The sequence below is a fragment of the Chrysemys picta genome, chromosome 2 (genome assembly GCF_011386835.1).
Source record: "Chrysemys picta bellii isolate R12L10 chromosome 2, ASM1138683v2, whole genome shotgun sequence".
Classification (NCBI taxonomy): Eukaryota; Metazoa; Chordata; order Testudines; family Emydidae; genus Chrysemys; species Chrysemys picta.
In genome coordinates this window covers 36,885,206-36,908,988 of record NC_088792.1, presented here as the reverse complement: position 1 = coordinate 36,908,988, position 23,783 = coordinate 36,885,206, and the positions used below count along the sequence as shown (strand labels likewise).

General features: G+C 38.2%; 1 protein-coding gene across 28 annotated transcripts in view; it reads right to left on the bottom strand.

Moving 5' to 3' along the window:
- Nucleotides 1-23,783, bottom strand: part of ARHGAP21 (Rho GTPase activating protein 21) — a 198,831-nt gene that overhangs the window by 37,558 nt on the left and 137,490 nt on the right. For 14 of the 28 annotated variants that reach the window (XR_010599115.1, XR_010599118.1, XR_010599117.1 and 11 more), the window contains 2 exons: nucleotides 11,291-11,320; nucleotides 7,834-9,766 (listed from right to left, as the gene is read on the bottom strand). Coding sequence is in view for 16 of the 28 variants with exons in the window: in XM_065586870.1 (XP_065442942.1) it covers nucleotides 7,834-9,766; nucleotides 11,291-11,320 (1,963 nt within the window). In the remaining 12 variants the exon portion in view is untranslated. Of the gene's footprint in view, nucleotides 1-7,833; nucleotides 9,767-10,605; nucleotides 11,248-11,290; nucleotides 11,321-23,783 lie in introns of those variants that run through there. The other 14 variants (XR_010599116.1, XR_010599122.1, XR_010599121.1 and 11 more) reach the window with 2 other exon arrangements.

Sequence of the window (23,783 nt, the reverse complement as noted above, 5' to 3'; positions counted from 1 at the left end):
TCAACTTCAATTTTTTTCTCAACACCTGACCTTGACCACAGAACTATAATGTACATGCTGCTAAAAAAAAAAAAAAAGTTTAATCGATTCATAGATTCCAAGGCTAGAAAAGACCATTGTGATCATCCAGTATGACCTCTTCCTGTATAACACAGGCCATAGAATATCCCAAAATTAATTCCTAAAGTGTATCTTTTACAAAAATATCCAATCTTGATTTTAAAATTCTCAGTGATAGAAAATCCACTACAACCCACTGTAAATGTTTCAAATGGCTAATTACTCTCACTGAGCCCATCATCAAATATTTGTTCCCCATTTAGGTACTTACAGACTTTAATCAAGTCACGCCTTCAACTTCTTGTTAAACTAAATGGATTGAGCTCCTTGAGTCTATCGCTATAAGGCATGTTTTCTAATCCTTTAATCATTCTTGTGGCTCTTCTCTGAACCCTGTCCAATTTATCAATATCCTTCTTGAATTACAGACACAAGAACTGGACACTGTACTCCAGCAGCAGTTGCACCAATGCCAAATACAGAGGTAAAATAACCTCTCTACTCAGACTTGATATTCCCCTATTTATGCATTCCAGGATCACAGTAGCCCTTTTTGGCATAGCCTCACACTGGAAGTTAATGTTTCAGCTGATTACCCACCATGCCCCTCAAATCTCTTTGAGTCACTACTTTGCAGGATAGAGTTCCCCATCCTGAAAGTATGACCTACATTCTTTATTCCAAGATAAATACGTTTAATTTTAGCTGTACTAAAATGCATATTGTTTGCTGGTGTCCAGTTTAGAGAGATCTGGATCACTTAGTAAATCAGTGACTGTCCTCTTCATTATTACCACTCCCCCAATTTTTATGCCATCTTCAAACGTATCAGTGATGATTTTGTTTTCTTCCTGGTCATTAATAAAAATGTTAATTAGCATAGGACCAAGGACTGATCCTGGCAGGACCTTGCTGGAAACTCTCCCGCACAAGGACCCCGATTATATTTGAGACTTACCAGTTAGCCACCTTTTAATCCATTTAATGCATGCCATGTTAATTTTATTTCTTTTTTTTTTTTTTTAATCAAAATGGGCAGTACCAAGTCCAATGCCCTACCAAAGTCTATTACAGGAATACTATTACCTTTATCAAACTTGTAATCTCACTTAAAAAAATCAAGTTATTTTGACATGATCTATTTTCTATAAACCCCAGGTTGATTTGCATTAATTATATTACCCTCCTTTCATTCTTAATCGATCAAGTCCGGTATCAGACGCTCTAGTATCTTGCCCAGGATCTCCCTACATCCATTTTACAAAAACTTAATGCAGCTGGACAATTAGCAGTATGACTTACTAATTACACTGAGCACTGACATATGCATGCTATCATCTAACATATATACTTGTTTTGTTAGTCTAACAGTAAACAGCATGTGCATTTATGTCTAGCAAGCTACATATATACGGATCTACGTATCTCAGTATCCAAGCACAGTAAAATTTCCAAATTACCAGGTTTACAAAATAACATGGGGTTATGTCTCAATATAATACCTTCTACTCATGGGGGCATTCTGTGCCAAAAATATTTAAAATTCTGCAAATTTTATTTGTCAAAACACCACCACATAATGCCAGTTTCAATTATTTTGGTAATTTATTTCAAAATACCTGTCAGCAAGTATGTCTGTAACAATACAGACATACAAAAATTCCTCAAGGGCAGAGAGTTAAAGAAACCTCTATGACAACCCAGTTCCTGTCTCTCTGCTCCCTTCCCCCACCCCTGCCCAGAGCCCAATGGGGGAGGAGGGAAGGGGGCAAAACCCCTTTCCCTCTGAGCCTAGCCACCAGGCTCCTCCTAGCCAATACACCCTCCCCCCTTGAGCCCAGCCATGGGCCCCCCCTTGCCCAGATACCTGCACCCCTTCCCTGCCAAGAGCCCAGCCACGAGGCCTCCCCTTGCCTAGATACCCGCAGCCCCTCCCCTACCCCCCAGCAGTGTCTTCTATGGGCGAGCTGGGCTCTGCCAAGTCCAGTGGCCCCTAGTGGCAGCCAGAGGCACTGCAGCCCATTTCTGTGTGGGAAAGGAAATTCTCCGCACACATTAATTTCTGCAAAATTCTGCATTGCACAGTGGCGCAGAATTCCCCCAGGAGCAACCCTCAACATGGGATATCTTTCAAGGTAAACAACATATTTGGACTAAGACATTTGCTACTGTCCCTTTATCACCTGAGGGTTTTTTTTAATTAAAATTACATGTTAAGAATGTTGTGCACATTTAATTGTACAACATAGCCAAAAAAATCCAATACCTGTTTTTAATTACATCATCTTCTCTAGATGTTATTGACTATTCACTTGGAAGTCGAAGTTTTAATTTTAAATGCATTTTAAGTTACAGAAACACAAACTAATGCTTGAAAACACTAACTTGTAGTTTGTTTTCATGCTCCTGTGCTGTAAAATACCAAAATTATTTTAAAAATTTGTTCCTAGACCAAGCAACATTGAAAGATTGAGCCTGGAGCTGTAGTAATTTTGCAGGCGAAGATTTAAATCCCTGACAAAAATAGGGGATGACAACTTATAATAGAAATACTGATATGTTAAAACCTGTGCCAGTGCTATTGCTAAAACTATGGAAAACAAGTGTCCCTCCAAAAGGAACAGCTGTCAGTCCTAATTTCTATTGCAGTTACACACACATTTATGCAGCTTGCAAATGCTAGCCCATAACTAATAGAATGATCAGGAATATCACAACACGTTTGAAGGTGTCTCTACTCAGTTTGATTGTTGAAGTCTTTTCTAAATTTGAAAGTTCCTTGACACTTGTCCTAATAAATATCTATGATCAGACACCACTTGTCTTTATGAGATCCCCCACATTAGGTTGACAGGAAATGGTATCCCTGCTATGGATGTCCCTAGTGTCTTGAACTTCTTTGTACTTGATACCCACTCTCACCTCACTTTTAAAAATAAAACAAAAACAAAACTTACTTTTGAACAGACTTCGGTGAGGGGGAAATGTTCATTAGCATGACCAGTATTGACCCAATATTTATTACCATTTCTTCATTCCGACTACTCCCATCTCTTCTGTATTGCATTTCTTAAATATGCTTTAGTTACTTTTCAATTTTAAAAGAATAGTTACTATAGAGGTTTTCAGTATATTTGAAACCACACTATTCTATATAGGGGCCCAAACACCTTGGGAAGCGAGGTCGGGGAGAGCGGTATTAAAACTATTATTTTTATTCAGAGGGTAAATGGGGCAGACTTTTTTTTTTTTTTTTTTAAGTTAAAAGTACCTGGTCATGAGAAACTGTCAACTATGTCAGATCATACGTGCGGTCCAGCATTTAGAAAACCAGTTGGGATTGCTGGGTTCTACAAGCAGCTCTGTTGCTGACTCCTCGACTGCAGGAGAACGTACCACCACACAAGCACAATACAAATGGGTTTTGGGAGGTGAAATGGATCGTTGAAAAGCATTTTGAGATGCCCAGATGAAAGGTGTTTTAGAAATTCAGCAAAGGAGTATTACCTGCAATTAATTTACTAAAAAAAAAAAAAAAAAAAAAAAAAATCAGGGGTGGGAAATTAGTAAAGGAATCAAAATGGGTGCGAAGGGAAAAATAAGCCAGAATTAATTAGTCACCACAACAGAAACGAGTCAACCATAGCTGTGATGTAACAAAACATTAAAAATATTTTTGTTTAATGTCGTAAAGTAAAAAGCGTATAGACAAATAGGTCAAAAAGGGATAATGCAAAAACTCTTGAAGATAAATATTTGATAAAACGCTCCTAAAATAATGCAAACTGACTTACAATCCCACTTTGGAACTTGTGTAACAGAGGCTGGCGCCAATGAACAGCAGAATACATTCAAAATGAAAGAATAATGTGTAATAGCTAGACAGAGTAAATATTGAAAAAATACAAATAAATTAAAGGATGATGATTCAGATGCCAAAACTTGAAATCCTACTGAAGCATGTTTTATTAACCACTTAGGTAAACACTTAACAGCATTCTGGTTTGGAGTCATTTGGGCAGACGTGCATTTAATTACCATTTGCTATGGCCAAGATTTTTTTTAGTGAAAAAAATTAATCTGAACAGACGGAAGAGACCTGAATCAGAGACCAAAAACACTGAACATATTTTTGACTCCTATTAACCTTCTGGACTACCAATGTTCTATATCTGTAAACAAAGAAAATAAAGGAAGCTATTGTACACTTGGCCAAGTTTCTCTAAATTATACACAACAACAGTACCACATATATTGGTGATGGACTTAAATGATCCCATTTCCTGGGAGACTGACACATTATCAGTCTTAATATATTAAAAATACTGGCCATGCCTCTGATAGAAAGATTACTTATAAAATTTTAATTTGCTGCTTATTCTATACACAAAAGAAATGCACTCAAGAGCAGGACAGATAAAAATTGATATTATAAGAATTGGGTTTTATTTACACCCGATTTTTTTAATTTAAATACCTTTTTCTTTTTAAAAATCTAATTAAAATTAAATTTGAAACTATGACAACCTATATTAAAGCCTAACCATACTATCATCTACTCAAATCATTTACATTAAATAAAAATAATATTCATGTATTGAAGAAAGTCAAACCACTTAACTGGTGGAAATTACTCCCCGTCTAAGTACCTGATGCCAAAATTTGACGACATGCTCATCAAGTTTTTGACCACAGTAGTCTCTTCTGAAGGTGCTGAGAATATTTTCTTAATTTCAGTTTATTTAACTAGTTCAGTTCCTTGTTCATTCAAAGCTTGAGAAACATTTGGGACTGCAAAAGCAGGAAATGCTCGAGATAAAGCTTGAGAAACTGATTAGGATAAAAATGAGGTGGGAGGATGAGCTCTACTAGTTTTAAAATCTTGAAGGACATGGTGACCAAGAACAACTAACTATTGATAGCACTTTGTTTAATAAATCCCTTTTAAATGCAGATCATGTTTTAATAAGTTTACTTTTTTTTTTCTTTCTTATGTATCCTAAACATTTAAGGTAGTTTTATTTAACTAATAAAAATGTAAAAGGTTGTTTCTGTGCATTTTTAATTAAATTCCAATTTCCATCCAAATGCAGCTGGATACAAATCACAACTAAAAAAATCAGTTCTCTAGTATATAAAAAACATCATTCACCATTTTTCATACAAATAACACTATACAAATTAAGCATCTGAATAAAACTATGTTAAGCTATACAATTGTTTAAATAAACATGTGCAGATATAGTGTATCTACTCCAAATTCTACCAACCAATAAGAATCAACCTTTCTCTAGGAAAATTATTAAAGAGGACAAATGGAAAGCAAGATTAAAATAGGTTAGTTAAAGCAAGGTATCCTTCTTACCGATTCAAATCGGTTATTAAACCACCTTCCTCCAGAGGCCAATTTTATGAAGGAAATACATTTAAGAGGCATGCTATAGCTGAGTATCCCTAGGTGTAGCAAGAAACTGTAAGGCATTAGTTTGACGGAAAGTTTGGCTGGATTTCTGTGAAGCATGCAAAACAGTAAGATGTGATCCCAGAGAGTACCGTGAAAACAATCCATTCTCCCTGCCTCCTGGCTAATTTTCCCCACCCTTTAGTACTTTGCTCCTGGCTAAATCCTCCCTCATCTTCACCAAAATCTAAACAAATCATCTAGAACAACTGGTCATGTTTATTTTGTTTTAGGAACAGAAAAACAACAATATAACAATAATAAACAGAGCAAAATCTGCCTATTTAAAACGTCAACTCTACATAACATCAGCAAGTTTTTATTCCCTAGGCATTTAAGTCTGGATAATACACCTAGTACAATGGAATTGGGTTCCAGACTACCTAACAAGATCAGTATTTTATACCAAGTGGATACCAGTGTACATACTTGTGCAGATAAAGCCCCGAGGAAGCAGTCTGCCAATACCAGAATAAAATTTTACACAAAATCAATATTCTTCTCTCTTCCACTGTATAGTAAATAGAAAATCCCTTAGATTTTCCAAGTAACTTTTACTTAAAAGATTAAAAAAATGCGTAACCAATTATATTCAAACTATAACTAGGGAACTCTTCATCCATTGAAATACAGTCACGATTGGGGCCAAATGTAGCACCACCACACAATGGTTTAACACCCAAAGTGAAAAATACTGTACCCACCTGCAACTTCAAGTGTTGACAGAATGTTAATTATTCAAGTCACATTATTAGTAACTCTACTCTTTTAAAAAGTGCCATTTGATCTTTAATGAACACAAGTAGCTGGGGCCTCAGTATAAAATAGTCTCCAAAAGCCTTCATTTAAAGCAACATATGGATTCCTAGTATCATGCTTAATAATTAGGTGACTCAAGGGCGTGTATTCCTACTGAATCAACAGCATCACTTCCTCATGTTCTTTGGAGGTCTCACATCCAAGAGACAGCTGCATAGCTTATGAAAACCTCACAGGATCACAGTACATGGTGTTATGAGACAGCAGACAAAAAAAATTTTCAACTCTTTCTTCTAACTTGCAGGGCCATTACCAAAATGAAATACCTCTGTCATAATTTAAAGCTCCTTTGGACTTTAATTTTTATACCTGTTTAAAATCTGGAAGTAAGCCACATTTGTCCCAAGTTCATGGGAAATCTTTTTTGTTTAAATTAAACCCAACCCTTTTTACACAATCTTATCATAATGTGGCATTATTTGCCTGTTACAATATGACATTTAAATTGCATGCGGTTAGAGAATTGAGAACCACTCAAACAAGATATATGTAATCTATGTATGAAACCATACAGAACCTCTTAATATATCCAAGTCAGACTTCATGTAAAACTTGCATATGTGACAAACTAAGACCTTTAATAGTAGAAGAGCACTAAGCTTTTGAGATACAAAATATACTACACCTGCACAAAATAAATGTTTATTGGTTATATGCCTTATTGTCTTATGCTAATGCACTAAGAAGAAATGTGGGGTTGTGCAATAATTAATGGTGAGGATGTACCAACAGCTTATATACTTTCTATATGAATTTGACAATATGAAAGCCACCTGTCCATTCATAGAGAAAATTGCTCTGTTAGGACAGCTAAAGCTAAACATGAAAATAATATGTATTCTTTGAGAGACCTTGGCCCTCCAAAACACAAAAATTCTCTTCACTATTTCATGTTAGATATCATGAAGTGACTCCCAACTTGGTTGGGAAGCATATCTATTAGTTCTAGACAAAATGGTTGCCATGGACGCATGGTCAAGAGGGCTGCATGACAATACATCTGATACTCCCTTGCATCACTCAGTAACCTTATATTTAACAGTGTTTTGAAAAGCGTTATAAACACTGATTCTGCTGAATTATTTCTAATGAATAAGAAACAATCACATGCACAATGCTCCGCTGCAAATAAGATCAGATCAGATCATGGAGTAAAAACCAGAAGAGAATATATAATTTTGGGAGTTGTGTAAGGAATTGAAGAAATCTCTAGAGAAACATTTTGAATCACAATGGGTTTTCCTAGACATACTATACAGCATACAACGAATGAAATATTTTTCCTCTTCTGAAAAATACTCCAGTGTTTACCATCCTAATGTCTATTTGGATAAGTGGTGTTGGAAAAGATCCACACAGAGGGAAGGTTTAATTGAATGCTAGTTAGCCACCTGAATGCTATTCTCTTGATTTAAACTCTAAATTAGAGACAAAGTAGTAAAACAACATATTTTATATATATTACACTGATACAATTAATCTGTTTAGCTCACCTATAAATGGAATGGATGCCAAGGAATCACCAGGTGGGCTGGAACCTGATGCTTTCCTTTCTTCAATCCTTTTTATATGCACCTCTCTACGTGCATCATTAGGTAACCAACAGGTAGTGTCTGAGACAGCCTCCTGGTCATTTACTGCTAGGATGTAGGACTGGTGTCTCAAAGGCTGTGGAGTCTGGTGACCAGACGGAGATTTTTCCCGCAAGACAACGGCGTCTGTGTCATTTTCCAGAACATCTGGCTGCTGAATTTCAGGCTCTTGTGTATTTTCCTTTTCAAAATCTTGAATCTTTTGTCTAATGGAAACATCTAAGTTATCAGAGGTAGCTGAGCTCTCGCTCATCTGTTGGACAAGTTTGGCAGAAGCTGCAGTCGAAGTGGGGGGTTGGATGCTCCTGCCAATTTCTGTTTTGTGGTCTGGGGCATTTTCTCCTCGGTTTTTTGATTGATGATTTAACAGACCACTCGGATGCAAGTGATTTACTGCTTTTTGGTCTTTGGCCACAATATCCAGACTCTGGTTAATGGGAAGTGAAGATTTTTCTGCATAGGGAACAGAGGTCCTCAAAAAGTTACTTTTAGAACTTCTGTCTGTCGCAAGAGATGCTCTCTCTTGTGAGGTGGTTGTAGGCTTTGAAACTCCACCAGCTATTTGAAAATCCCTAGTAGGCTGCAGTGTTTTTACATCTGATGGAACTTTCTGGAGCTGAGAAGCAGACATAGAGGCTCTATTGCTTTTTCGCCTGTCTGAATTATAAGCACCTGGAGCCACTGAAAAATGTGGACCTCGAAGGGACATGTGAAATGCATGCTGTCTAGATCTTTCATAAATACCTCGCCGATCATCTTGCTCAGTAAATCCAGTCCACTTGTAAGTCTTTTTTCTGTCTCCATTTGAATCTGTAACAAGATTCTCAGCACAAAAATTTTCTGTTTCACCCTGCTTGCCAAGGTAATCCCACGACTGAGTTCTGTGGTTCCTGGAACTAATAGATGGCGAAGTTAATGCATCCTGTGAAGCACTTCTTGGCCACTCTTTCATCAGCACTGGATCTTCAAGTCTTTCCTGGGACACGCTCCGTTGTCGGATCTGAACAGACTGTGGAACCCTATCATGAGAGGTGCTTCTGCGTCGTACCTGTGAAATAGTGCGATTTGGCACCACATAATCAGTTGAGTTCTGAGAGGCCGCTCTCAAACTATCCAATCTTTCCTGTATTGTTCGGCAGCCATACATGTGCAAACGTCTGTTATCAATGTACTCTTTGTAGGTTTTGTAGTTTTTCCAGTCTATGTGCTGGTGGGAGTTTGGAGAAGTATAGTGATTAGTAGAGGTTGGGGGAGAACCTGCAGGAGGTCTAGTGCTTGAGATCCCTTCTGGATGTCCTCCATAATTTCCCGATTTACTTATCATTCCAGTGGGATCTACTGGCCTGGTAATTGGAGTCTGAGGAAGTACAATGGCAGTGGACGCTGAAGATGGTGGTGATGTGGTCCATGCTTTTGTTTTTAAAGTGGTTTGATCCCTTAAGCCATACCTCACTTCCTCCGTCCTGTGTGATGGACCGGCATGATTAGTTCTACAGGATGGCAAATCTACAGCCTTCTCAGAAGGCACAACAACAGTCCTTATGGTTTCATTGCAAACACACACAGCTGTATTTGATTTTGCAATATCTGTTGGCGATGGAGGCACTTGTATTTCCATTCTATAGGCCCTGTCTGGCTGCATCAATGTCCGTACTGGTCTACTGGCTTGCTGCTTGCCCAATGAAGAGTCAGAAGGCGGTATGTCCACAGACTGTGCCATGACAGAAGGTGTGGATGTTAGTCGAGGATAACATATTGGTGGTGGTTCAGGAATGTTGTGAGCATTTCCACTATAGGCTTCATTGCCTTTCAGGTAGGCATCTTGGGAATATGCCTGTGGATGGACAATTAAAAAAGTGTTAATTCACAGAAAACAGAGATGGAAAGATCACCACACTGAGTCCATTCTCCTGCAACTGCAGGATGAAGTCCCTAGAGAGAAGGCAGCTTAGATATTAAATTCATACTACATTTGATCTTAAATAATAGGACACTTAAAAATGTATAAAAATAGTACATTTCTTCCCTTAATGCTCCCTTGCAGTTTGGAAATTTAACGTGTGAAGTCACTACAGAAAAGAAAAAGCTAAAAAAAACCCCAACATCACCACTTTAGAAACCAAATGAATTAGAATTTCTTGAAATTAATGCAGGTAAATAAGACATATTTCCCAAGATTTGTGAGCACAAGGATTATTCCCCCCGCACCCCCCATTTCCTCCAACCATACTACTTCAAATATTCCTTTTAAGCCTCTTGATGCTGGGAGCTAAGATTTCACAGCAATCGACAGGTTAAATGGCTGCATAATAAATTTAACCAGCACTAGAATATTCTCTGTTGTCTTGCCATATAAAAGATTAGATAGCATTTGTATACCCTTCTCCCTGAAATATAGATTCTCATATGTAAAAGGCACTGTTGCTAAAATGTAAAATGAATAAATTAGAGTGACTGATAACATCTTTGTTGCCAGCCAACACCCACCACCCTTTAAATAACCTTACATCTTATAGAAGACATTCAATAAATGACACTATAATAAAATTAGTTGCTTAAATTGACAGATATAAATATGAAAATACATGCGTATCTATTGTCTATTTTACAGTAAAATGCAAAACTAAAATTTCAAATTAATTTACTCTGTATGTTTAATAATTCACATCTTACCTTGTGTTTAAGAGCCTGACTCCTAAGAAAAATGGTTAGATTACATTTTGCACGTTTCATCAGTCTCTTTTTTGCATCAAGAGACATTTCTGTAATCATTGCAAAACAGCATATATAGAAAATCAAAGTCAAGCATCATTTAAACACTACTACGTTATTTTAAAACTTTAGCATTACTTGGTTTAGTTAAAATGTGATGAAATAGAGAGCTGACAATTCCAATCTTGCCAATGCAGTAAATGACTAAAATGATCTCCCACATCTTTTATATAGTTTAGGTGTGGTATCATATTACAGCATTTCCTGCTCAAATCATAACATGCTCAATTCGTGCCTTGTCTTAGCATTAGACAGGTTGTAAAAGCCCAAGTGCAGCCATAAACGTAAGACTGAGAGCAAAGTACTGAGGGTGAGGGCGAGGCACTTAAAACACTGCTGCAAAAAACATTATGTTGAGCATTAGTTAAATGCAGAATATTAAAGCAAACTGAAAAGAAATCAACAAGGTAACACAGGCATACTCTACAAATTAACAGGGTTATACGCTATGAAAGGAATTTAGCTGATCAGCATATCGAGCTCATTTCCAGCATCTTGCAGGTTTTAATATTCTGGCTTCTTATAAATCTTAAGAAAAACATGCCTTACAAAAATCTGAGAAATGGCTACTGTGTACATTTCTTACCAGTGCTGTGACATCCTTTGTAAACTGCAGCTGGCAGAAAATAGGAAAACATAGTAAAAGCTGCTTATAGATGTAAAGGCAGAATTATGTTGTCATACTGATTCTGGATACAGCAAGCTAAAAATACATCTAATACCAATTTCTCTGGAAGGTACCAACAGAGGTTAAGGGCAGTGGAGTATAAAAAAATAACTTCAGGTTCTTTGCGGACATGTCCATCTGCGTCTACCTGCTTCTTGCATTTATTCTCTACCCGTTCCGGAACGCGAAATACATTTGTGCCATTTTGTCTTGGTGCATCTTTACTGCTGCATGCAGAGTGCTCTGGTTATGTGTAACAAGGCTTCCCTTCCACTAGAGCAACATTACTGTCATTTCCCCTGAGCTGCTACCATCCCTGCTTCCAGATGACGAAATGAGATCTTCATTATGCATTTGAAACAGTGCACCCCTTCCCCACATATATCTGAACAGAACCACAAGCTGTCAGCTGATTGCAGCTGCTTTCACACTATAGGTCTGAAATTAGAGGGATGATTCCGCAGAAACATCCTCCTCATGTGATGGGTGAAAAAAATGAAACCACTCACAAAACAGGAGCAAGCTGTGTTTCCATTACAGGCTGCACCCTGATAGTTTTTTTAAATCTATATTTTTTCCCCTATAGCAGAATATAAAAACTCTATTTCTACACTTTTATATAAGTGGCTATTTATGATCCTGACAGGCTCCCAATCAAATTTAAAAAGAAATGGGGAGGAAGAGGGACACCCAGAAACATGCAAATGAAATAAGACTAATACCATGCAAAATAATTAAGACCAGGGAGAATTTTGTTAGTTTGTAAGGTAAAAAAACAAAATAGTTCTCCTCCTGGACTAAGCTAATGTTAACGTTTTCCATAAGACCTAAGTTATAAACTCTGCTGGAGTTTGCATCTTTGTAAAATATGTCCACTACCAACTATGCTTCATTAACTTGGGGGGGGGGGGGGGGGGGAAATGCTAAGATCTAAACTGATAAAATCTGGAGATGCCTCAAATTACAAATGACTGGAAATGTAATAATTATGTACTGACAAACCTGGATGTCGAACTATTAACAATATGCTTCAGAAGATAACTAATTGTCTAATGATGCTCAAAATAGGACTGATACCTTTGTGTATATAATATATTTTAAAAAACAAGTATGTATTTATGATCACAGCTTCTTAATATCTGTGCAGAGCAGGCTCACTATTGTGAGGAAAGGAGAGTTGGTTAAAAAGGGCTCTGAGGGATTGGCAGAATTCCCTAATGAGCTAATTCAGTCCAAGCTTCATTTTCAGTGGGGAAAAAAAAAACAGAGTGAGGAGTTTCCACATTTGTATTAATTAAATTCTTCCTTTTATAAACCCAGTTACGGGCCTGCACAGAAATATTGCAACATTTAAGGAAGTGAAAGCACTGCATTTTATTACTGTCCCGATAATACTATAAGCTGAGGAAATGAATGATGAGATACTGGTAAAACTATTATTCAGTCTGAGAATTTTTGAACTGTTTTAATCAGCCAGTCAATGACCAATTTTAAAAACAGGTTCAAGAATTAAATCAGAATCTTACATGCATTAATATACATTTTCTGCCACTCATACCTATTTGCATACAGTTGAAAATATATTGGAAAAATTTGCATATTCTTTTCAGTCTTTTAGTTCCTCTTAGTGGTTTAATATGCGAAAGACTAATATACTCTGTCAAACCTGTTGCACTGAAAGATATGTTTACGAAAAATGAGCCACTATGGTTTTGCTTAAATTACGGTAGCGACCTTTTGACTTTTTAAAAGCACTACCCCATTTAAGTCCCTAATGACAAGAGCTGCCAAACACTTAGGAATGCATTGAGTGTTTAGAAAGCTCAGCACCCACAAAGTTTCTCTTTTTAATTATCAAAAAGCACTGCATTGCAACTTTGTATACATTTCTACTTCCCATACAAATCTGATGGAGTTCTATGAAAGCATGCTATAGAACTATAATTATACTTATCCTGTAAATCTGTTGCTCTACTTCAGCGGTTCTCAAACTATGGGTTGGGACTCCAAAGTGGGTCACAACCTCATTTTAATGGGGTTGCCAGGGCCGACTTAGACTTGCTGGAGCCCAGGGTCGAAGTGTGAGCCTGACCACGCAGGACTGAAGCCCAAGTATTTCAACCCTGGGCAGTGTGGCTCAGGTTCCAGGCCCCCTGTCTGGGGCTGAAGCCCTTGGGCTTTGCCTCCCCCCGCCCACCACAAACACATGGGGTGGTGGGGCACAGGTGGTCTCAGGCTTCGGTACCCCCTCCTGGGGTCATGTAGTAATTTTTTTTTGTCAGAAGAGGGTCGCGGTGCAATGAATTAACTTATAAGATAAAGGGAAATGCAGCCATTATTTAGAAGAAAAACTCTGTTTTTAACAAATTGAGTAAGAATAATCTACCTCATAAAACACTGTATAATTCTATCCCTCTCCCTCATCCTCGGTCTGTTTTTGTTTGTATATTTGTATGCAAAACTTTTCAGGACAGAGACTGTATTTGTAAAGCACTTAGCACAATGGATCTCTAATAATAAACAATTATTTCATCCTATTTTAAGTAAATAAGAAATATTTTATCAACTCATGTTACACTAAATAATTAACATAAGATGTTCATTGATTTTTGCAATTTTCACTACATTTTTATGCCATTTAGCATTAGAACAACTAAAATACAAACTCAATTTTTCTTTTTCTTTCCAGGGTTATTACCTGCAGCCACCACACGTGGTCAAGTTTTAATTAAAACACACAGCTCCATTTCAGAAACAACTAAAACAATATGCTGGGATAAGTGATTTAAAAGATTATCAGGGTAAACTTTGTATACTGAGAACTTGCGCCCATTGGCCCCAATCCACAGACACATTTGAGCACATACTTAACTTTAAGCAAATGAAAAGTCTGAATTATTTCAATGGGACCACCTGCACACTTTAAGTTAAGGACATGTTTAAGTGCTTTGCTTGATCAGGTACCCACGTGATCAGCATCTTGGAGAACTGAGCCATTGGCATGGCTTCTTCCCTCCCCAGTCAGTTGCATTTTCTTAATATTTCATTTTTTTACTAATCCATTTAATTGTGCTCTTGCCCTTCACCATTCTGCATAAACAGGGGAGCACTATATCAGACAGTTCTTCTTTAAAACAGGGATGCAGCTTGTCACTCATATTGCAGCATCTTTGTTTAGTTTATTTGTGCCAAGACCACATTTGTGCCAAGAATACAGCTGAAGGGAGTTCATTTAAATGAAAAAACCCCAACATATTACTGATGTACAGTATCCTATGAAAACAACACACTGACCTACCCTCTCTCCTTCCAATGGTGAATACTGGGAAAATTCTTGTTTAAATATTTAAAATCTTAAACCCAAGAAATTTCATTTAAATTATCATCAGTGTAAGGAATTTTTTTTTACTGCAAATAAATGTCACTTTAAATTGGACATTTATCTGCCGGCAATTGTCTGCAGAAGAGAAGAATGAGGGGGGATTTGATAGCTGCTTTCAACTACCTGAAAGGGGGTGCCAAAGAGGATGGATCTAGACAGTTCTCAGTGGTACCAGATGACAGAACAAGGAGTAATGGTCTCAAGTTGCAGTGGGGGAGGTTTAGGTTGGATATTAGGAAAAACTTTTTCATTAGGAGGGTGGTGAAGCACTGGAATGGGTTACCTAGGGAGGTGGTGGAATCTCCTTCCTTAGAGGTTTTTAAGGTCAGGCTTGACAAAGCCCTGGCTGGGATGATTTAGTTGGGAATTGGTCCTGCTTTGAGCAGGGGGTTGGACTAGATGACCTCCTGAGGTCCCTTCCAACCCTGATATTCTATGAATTGTATTTTCTAAACATCGTTCCTCAATGCCATAAAACAGGGTTTACTGAGAAAGTTAATACTATACATTTCTATCCTCTTCATCTCCTCATTCCTTGAGCATAATACCTGCAACATCTCCCATCCCCAAGAGTTTACTGGTAAAGCTTTACATTAACTTCTGTGGGAAATAAATATTTGCTTCAACTCAAAAGCTGAAAGCCTCAGTTAACCAACCATCCCAAGAGTACTGTCAAAATACAACTCCTATTTAAACATACTTGATTACAAAACAATTCATTGTTTGAAAGGATGATAAAATGCCATGGAAGACCAACATGGATCCATTAGTTTGAGGGAAACTACATGGTTCAGGTAATTAGTAAAGGGACACAGACTTTCAGCACCAGGTGGGTAGTGACTGAAGACAAGTTACGATCCAATAATAGAGGTCTGTGAAATAAACGGACAGATTAGGTTCACTTCCTCGTGGACATGTCTGCATCACAAAAAAACACCATTGCAGTTTGAAATTATTGACTTCTTTGTTGGCCCTCTCTCAATGACATTGACAACCTCCAGGTCATCTGATACCCTAGTGCTCCTCTTCCACAACCCAAAATTTTTTTCCTTGGATTTGACCCTCTTACTGTAGCTACAGCCTTAGTAAAAGCACATTGGAGAAGTGGAAATCTCTTTCCTCAGTTTCACATAAAAAACAACAACCAAAGAATACATTGGTTAAGTCTCCTTCCTCTGAAGCATCAGAGATGGAAACGGCTGGTATTGGAACACTGGACTGTGCATTCTAAAGCTCTGAGGTGGCACCAAGCATTCTCTCGCAGGTGCTTAGCTGACTGGTTCTTGCTCCCATGGCCTTCGTTTAAAATCACCATATGTGCTATTGTGAAGGAATTTCCCCCAGGTCAGATTGGCAGAGAAACCTTGGGATGTTTTCTTCACCTTCCTCTGCATCACAGCATGCAGGTGACTTGCTGGTATTATCTGGGTCTCTCTCATTTAATGCCCTGGCACTGATGCATCTTGATCCCACCTATTCTCTGCCCATGGCACATAACAGTTTAACTTCCTGTGGGCTGCAATATTTTGGTTGTTGGGTTTAGTGTGCAGGTGCTGGGTGGCATTGCTGGTCAGTGATATAAAGGAGGTCAGACTAGATTACCTCCCTTCTAGCCTTAAACTCTACGACTATGAGAGTAACAGCTGGGAGTCTGACCACCACCAGCAGAAGAGAATTCAGCAGCAGAATTGTTATTTTGGGGAGTCCTTATTCCCACTCCTTGTTCTCAATCAGGAAGTGAGTGCCAGTTCATTAAAAGAGAAATTTGATCTCAAAACATGTGAAAATTAAAAAAAAAAAAAAAATAGGATGTGTTCAAGGGTCTTTGAATTTTGAAAGCTGTTTTGGGGCTGAGAACAATAATTTATTGCTTTTTGGTATAATTAAGTATGTAAAGCTAGATGTATATTTTTAAGATCTGAATACATTCAGCTGGTAATTACTTGGTTTTCTCCTTCCCACCCTACATACAGGACCATTTGGGACAATAGTTAACTTGACAAAAGAAGCACCTCGGCTCACCATGACCCAGGTCCAAAATACAGTACCAAAATTCAAATTAAAAACTCCATTATTTTCAGTTTCGGAAAGGATTAAATTGCACATCATCAGAACATAAGAACGGCCATACTGGGTCAGACCAATGGTCCATCTAGCCCAGTATCCTGTCTTTGGACAGTGGCCAATGCCAGGTGCTTCAGAAGGAATGAACAGAACAGGCAGTCATCAAGTGATCCATCAGCTGTTGTCCACTCCTAGCTTTTGGCAGTCATAGGTTAGGGATGCCCAGAGCACGGGGGTTGCATCCATAAGCATTGACGGACCTGACATCCATAAACTTACCTGTTTGTTTTTTGTACCCCGTTGTACTTTTGGCCTTCACAACATCCCCTGGCAATGAGTTCCACAGGTTGATTGTATGTTGTGTGAAGTAGTACTGCCTTTTTTTTGTTTTAAACCTGCTGCCTATTAATTTCATTGGCTGTGAAATTATGTGAATGAATAAACACCACCTCTTCCACATATTCATAATTTTATAGACTTCTGTCATGTCCTCCATCATCATATGGGCATACCATGAATTTATAGAGTGGCATTATTATATTTTCTGGCTTTTCTGTCACTTTCCTAATTGTTCCCAACATTGTTAGCTTTTTGACCGCCGCTGCATATTGGGCAGATTTTTTTCAGAGAACTATTCACAATGACTCCACAATCTTTTTCTTGATTGGTAACGGCTAATTTAGATCCATCGTTTTGTACGTATAGTTGGGATTGTTTTCTCCATTGTGCATTACTCTGCATTTATCAACACTGAATTTCATCACCCAGTTTTGAGCGATCCCTTCGTAACTCTTTGTATTCTGCTTTGGACTTAACTCTCTTGAATAATTTTGTATAGTCTGTAAATTTTGCCATCTCACTGATTAGCATATTTATAAATGATCTGGAAAAAAGGGTAAACAGCACTGGTCCCAGTACAGATACCTGGGGGACACCACTAGTTACCATTCTGGAAACTGACCATTTATTCCTATCCTTTGTTTCCTATCTTTTAAACCAGTTACTGATCCATGAGAGGACCTTCCCTCTTCTCCCATGACAGCTTACTTTGCCTAAGAATCTTTGGTGAGAGACTTTGTCAAATGCTTTCTGAAAGTCGAAGTCCTTTAATTTAAAGAAGAAAACAAGATTAAGCCATATTACAAATAAATAAATTGCTCTTCTCTCTCAAAAAGTACAATGCAGTCAGTTTTGTGAGGAACAGCAAATTGTACTATGCTGCCATTTATTTCAAATGCTGAGATAATACATTCTCATTGATGGGACACCAGCTGGAAAATAGCTTAATGATCTTTTCCTGAATCCAACCTCAGTGGTTTTATTTAAACACAAGCTAGAATACCTTTCTGACAAAGTTACAGTCAGTAGCCCTTGGACACGTCAAAGATGACATCTACAAGTTGCCAAAGTAATCCACAAGGCTGAATTTGTGTTACCTTTTGGGCTAGGTCCCAAGAGGAGATTGCAGTTTTGAACCTTTCGAAGTAAGGTAGTTGGAGGTGTAATGCAACCAGAATAGATGACCTTTTGAGTTCTGCAGCTGATGATGGAATCTCCAGAGAATGAAAAATGGGGGGTGTCTATACTCTGTAAAGCCCCAGTAAGGAGTGAAACTTTCATTGTGAAGAAATTCTGAGAATCTGGGTAATAGTTAGAAGGGCTGGATTATGAGAGACATCTATGTGTAAGCGTGAAGTGTTTGTCTTCTGCTATTAATGCATTTAGAGTAGATTTAGGGTAATATTTGTGGTTTTGTTTGTGCTATTATGTTTACTCAATATATTGCTGCTGTGCTCTTTATACATTAGTGTTCCAGCACAGAAGGGGAAAACTAATAATGGAACTAAAGCACCATGAGAGTGGTGAAACAATTTATAAACTGTATACATCTCATCAAAAGGAGGGCTAAAGGTGTTAGAGGAGTAAACGGATGGAACCAGCATCAGAACGACACACACAAAACTTAACTGCCACAACTTTTCCTGAAGGTATCCTCATAAATCGAATGATTAGCCCCTTTAAGAAAAAAGCCACTGCCATTAAGTATCACTGGATTTAAAAGTTAACATATTAGCTCATACTTACTGGTTCCCTGGAAGATATTTAGATTACATCCAATCAAATTTTTTTTTTTTTTTTTTTACACTCCTACCATTTAAAACAAAACAAAACCTGAATGAGTCATTCAGGAAACTGAGGTTTTATTTTATTTTTTTTAAAGAAAAAGGGTGGAGGTCCTTGCATCAGAAATGCTGGGAGTGCTACAGCCATAACACCCAAAATACATGAAGAGTGCCTCATGACAGAAAATAACTACCCAGGGCTGAGAAATGATAAACAAAGACAGGAAGATGGCTGCTACCATAAGGTTTTAAAAGCTGGAGAGAATATAATACGGAGATCCTTAGGGGCTCCAAGATGGATACAAGCCTGCCTCCACCTTCCCTCCTACAGAAAAAATAAAACATGGTCTTTGGGGAAACGTGCCAGTTCGGCAGTTATACAATACCATACAAAACTGGTCAATTCTGGGAAAAAGTCCAGATCTAGGGGAAGAGAGTACTTCTGTGTCTTTTGGCAATAAGTGCAGATTTCATAGTCAACTCTCAGGGAGCAGCAGCTCTTGAAAAATGCAGCAGCTGCAGCCATGTACGGAACTTTCCTTTTAAAAAGGAATTTCACAGTAGGTAGATTAAAAGTATTAGTACCTAGACCCTCCCATACCAACCTCTTTTCCGGCAAGCTAAGTGCAAAAGGTTGTATATTTTTTCCAACAGTCTACTTTCTGCTGCTGCTAGAAAATTATCTCCTGTGTCATACACAATAGCTTCCAACCGTAGCTGTTTGAGGGAGACATTAAATGAGCTTAAATATTTCATTTTGTAGCAAGGCAGAATGATGAGTTATGTAAGAAAACTCACTGGGCCATCTAAACACTGTTTGACTCCACTGACATCACTTTGAATGTATGGTGTTAAATCATACACATTTTTATAAATATAGCTTTGTTTCACAAGTGCACTTGATTGATTGTTACATCAGTTGAAAGTTAGATTATTCTAAAAAGCTTCTTTTAGTAAAGAAAATAGCAACACAAAATTGTGCTTCTGTCCTTTAAACTTTTACGGTAAAGAAAAATAGATTTCTGATTACATGGAGTATAGCTAAACTCTGATATTTCATGCCAGATACTCAATCTCTGAGTAGCTTTTCTCTTCTAGTTCTGCATCTGTCTTGCTTAGAATCTGCTCTAAAATTCAATGCAACTGTGCAAGATACCTGTTTCTAGATATTTTAACAACATATCCCAATTCCTTCCAATTGTGCCAGTTGCTGAAACTGAATATCATGGTTGGGTCTACTGCTATGGGACAAAGTGAGATGAATAGCTGGGCAATTTTTATGGGCAAAGGGCTGAGGGGCCCAGATCCAGCACTGCCTCCATCAGAGGCTTTGTTTTGATCCCACTTCCTCTAGATCAGGGGTGGCCAACCTGAGCCTGAGAAGGAGCCAGAATTTATCAATGTACATTGCCAAAGAGCCACAGTAATATATCAGCAGCTCCCCACTCCCCCCCTCCACCCCAGCTCCCAGGGCCTCCTGCCCAACTGCAGCTCCACCGATCAGCACCTACCGCTCCCTCCCTCTCCGCAACTCCCCATCAGCTGTTTTGTGGCATGCAGGAGACTGGGGAGGGGGGGGGGGAGTAGGCGAGGCCATGGCAGACTATGGGGAGGGGGTGGGAAGGGGGCAGGGCCTGTGGCAGAGCAGTGAGCACCCCCCGGTACATTGGAAAGTTAGCACCTGTAGCTTCAGCCCCGGAGTCGGTGCCTATACAAGGAGCCGCATATTAACTTCTGAAGAGCCGCATGTGGCTCTGGAGCCAGACGTTGGCCACCCCTGCCCTAGATGCTGCTGAGTTGTTACACAGAAGCCACCAACCAGAACAACATCTGGCTTCATTGCTGCTTTCAGGGAAGCGGATTTCTCCCCGTAGAGTTACATATCCTCTTCTGGTTTTTGCTAGGCCTCCTCTCCCCTACAATGCCCACAGAAGCACCTATATTTGGGCCTCTGGTTCTCCTCTTCTTCATCTGCCCAACAGAACAGCTCCTTTTTAGACACATGTAGCAGTTTGCAATATTTGTCATCTTTTTATAATTACATGTTTTTCGTTGTTGTGACAGTCCAGTATAGACTTGTCCACTTAAATAAAATTCAGCCAGACTTGTGCTCCTGATTCCTTTAGGTGCCACTGAAAATCCCACATATGGGCTATTTTTAAAAATGTATTAATTGTATTTAAGGAATGCATTGTTATAGTTTATTCCACCGACTTTTACTATATATTTTCTTTTCAACACTTTGCACAGCCTTCCTCTGGAGGCAATTAACTGTTAAAATAACTTCGCTCCAAAATTAAGTGGCCTGTATGGGAGAGCAACTTTAGACTGCTACTCTCTGTTACAGTATACTGTGTAAGAATGATTTACTGTGCTGCATGTGAACAGGTACCTGAAGCCTATTGCAAGGAGGCAGAGCTGAGGTTGCAAGTGAAACCTCAACATTGTCACTTCCTGACCGCTTAGTGCTGAACCTTGCAGCCTTGCTATTCTCTATATGTACTTTTTTAAAAAAAAAATAGAATTTCCTAGGATACTTTAGAAAACCCAAATACAGGAAAATCTTCCATATATAAAATTAAAAAATACAACCTAAAATTGAATCATCATATTTAATTAAAGAAGAAGCAGCAACAGTATAATGAAGCTGTGGAACTATTTAGACAAAACACACCAGAAACCCTATGCAACACACCCTGAGATCCACAGGAGGGATCTCTTCACTTGTATCCCATAGGAAGTTCATACGAGAACCCCTCTTCCACAAGCCTTATGAGAAGTGCCTCTTCTACGTTAGATGTGAATAGGTGGTAGAACTTTTTATAAAGCCTTAACTCATTCACTACACATTTACTACCTATTTTACACTACACAGATAATTTTTGTTCATGCCTAAGTTAAAGTTTTTCCCTTTGCCTCCCGTTTTTAAATCAGAAAAAATATAGACCAATAGTACTAAGTGTATGGAATGATTTTTCAAAGGCTCACAGCTAAATCAAATTAAAAAATAATGTTCTCTAGAACACTCAAAAGTTCTTTCCAATAAGGGCTATTTCTATGCTACGTTTTAGCTTTCTCCCCGTGCAATTTTGATACTAGAGGGGGTTTTTTTTAGTTACAAAAAATATTTGTTTATTTTCAAATAACGGGGCAATTCTTTTTTTTTTTTTTTTTACTAAAAAAGCAGACCAACCAGTTTTGCTCAAACATGCCAAAATAAATGGGACCAACCTAGAAAATTACAGTCTGGAAGAGTTAATAAATTTTAAGTGACTAAAAACAAGGATCAGAATGTGTTATACGCTCTCAGTTTTCTATTTAATAAACTGTACAGAACATAATTTACTAGGTTTCTCTTGCTTTAGCTATACCTTCTTTCCCATATCTAACCAAGATTTATATTTTCCTGTTTTGTTTTCTATATCTTTCTTCTTTCCCTCTACCCCATAAAGTACATGCCCTTTTCTATGTCTACATTACATGTTTTACCTCCTCCTCTATGTTTTCAGTCTTTCCCAGTTCTTCCCCCAAAACAAAATACTCATACCTCTCCCTCACTTCTTTTCTAACAAATTCTGCCTCTCACCACCCTCCCACATACATTTTCATACCCAAATCTCCTAACTCCTACCCATCTCACTTCCCTCATTCATAAACCAGAAAGAATCCTCTGGCTTTAGAAGACCTACCAGAAGACTAAAATAGGTATTCCCCCTCAATCATTCCTTCAGTTTTTAATTTTGATGCTGCCTGAAAAGAGCTACCAGCAACAGGCAAGGCTTTGGAAGTTGTTTGCAGAATAAGGCAAACAAGTTTCAGCAATTTTCATTCAGTTCACATTAGAACCAGAGAGACTAGAAATCTTGCCCCTATTGAAATCAATGAGGTGATCAGGAATAATTTGACAAAAAAAAAATTTTTAAATGCTAATTTGTCAAAACCAAATTTGTTCATGTGAAAGGGCTGTTTTTTGACAAATCTCATTTCAAAAACTTTAGGGAAAAAAGTTTTGAAATTGTAGAAAGGTCCCATCTCGCCGTTTTGTTTAAATAGATTTTCGGTTCAAAACAATTGTTTTTACATTTAAGCTTGTAAAAAAGTCAAAATGAAAGAAATGTTTAAAAATTATCAAAACATTTTGACTGACAAACAAATTGTTTTGGGATTGTCCGTTTGTGAAAGTTTGAGATTTTGAATTCTGTCCCGAATGGAAACAGTTTTAAATCTTGAAAATTTGTAAAGGTTTCTGTGATGAGGTTCACCCCACACTTTCCCTGAAGGGGTTAATGTAGAAGAGTGCTAATTAACCCACCAGGCCACAGCTGAGGGAAATCAGGTGGCTAAGCAACTCAGTGAGGGAACCCAGTTGAGGAGGAACAAGCTGGGCCAGATTTATGAAGCTAGGAAATTGGCAGCATAGGAGTCTGCTGGGAAACAGACTGCGGTCACTCCCTGTGAGAAGGGACGAGTGTTTGGAGGCTGCAGAGGCAGGTAGCCTACAGTTACTCCCTAGGAGGAGAGAGTTGGGAAAGCTGGCAAACCCAGAGAGGGGGAGTGCCAGATGTTAAGGAAAGGGCTCAGGGAAAGGCACAAGGTCTAGAAGGGAAAACATCCTTGCACCGGCCCTGGAAGAAGGGAGGAAGGTCCTTCACTGAACCTTTTGGGGGCAAAAGAACATCTCTATCAGAAACACAAAAGAAATCTCTAAATCGCTGATGTTATAGGAACCTAATTCAAAGAAGGATGAAGTTACATGAACGAAACTTCCTGAAATTAATAACTAATCATTTTATTACTAACCTTCATTCAAGAGATTGTTTTCCCCCCCACACATTTATATTAA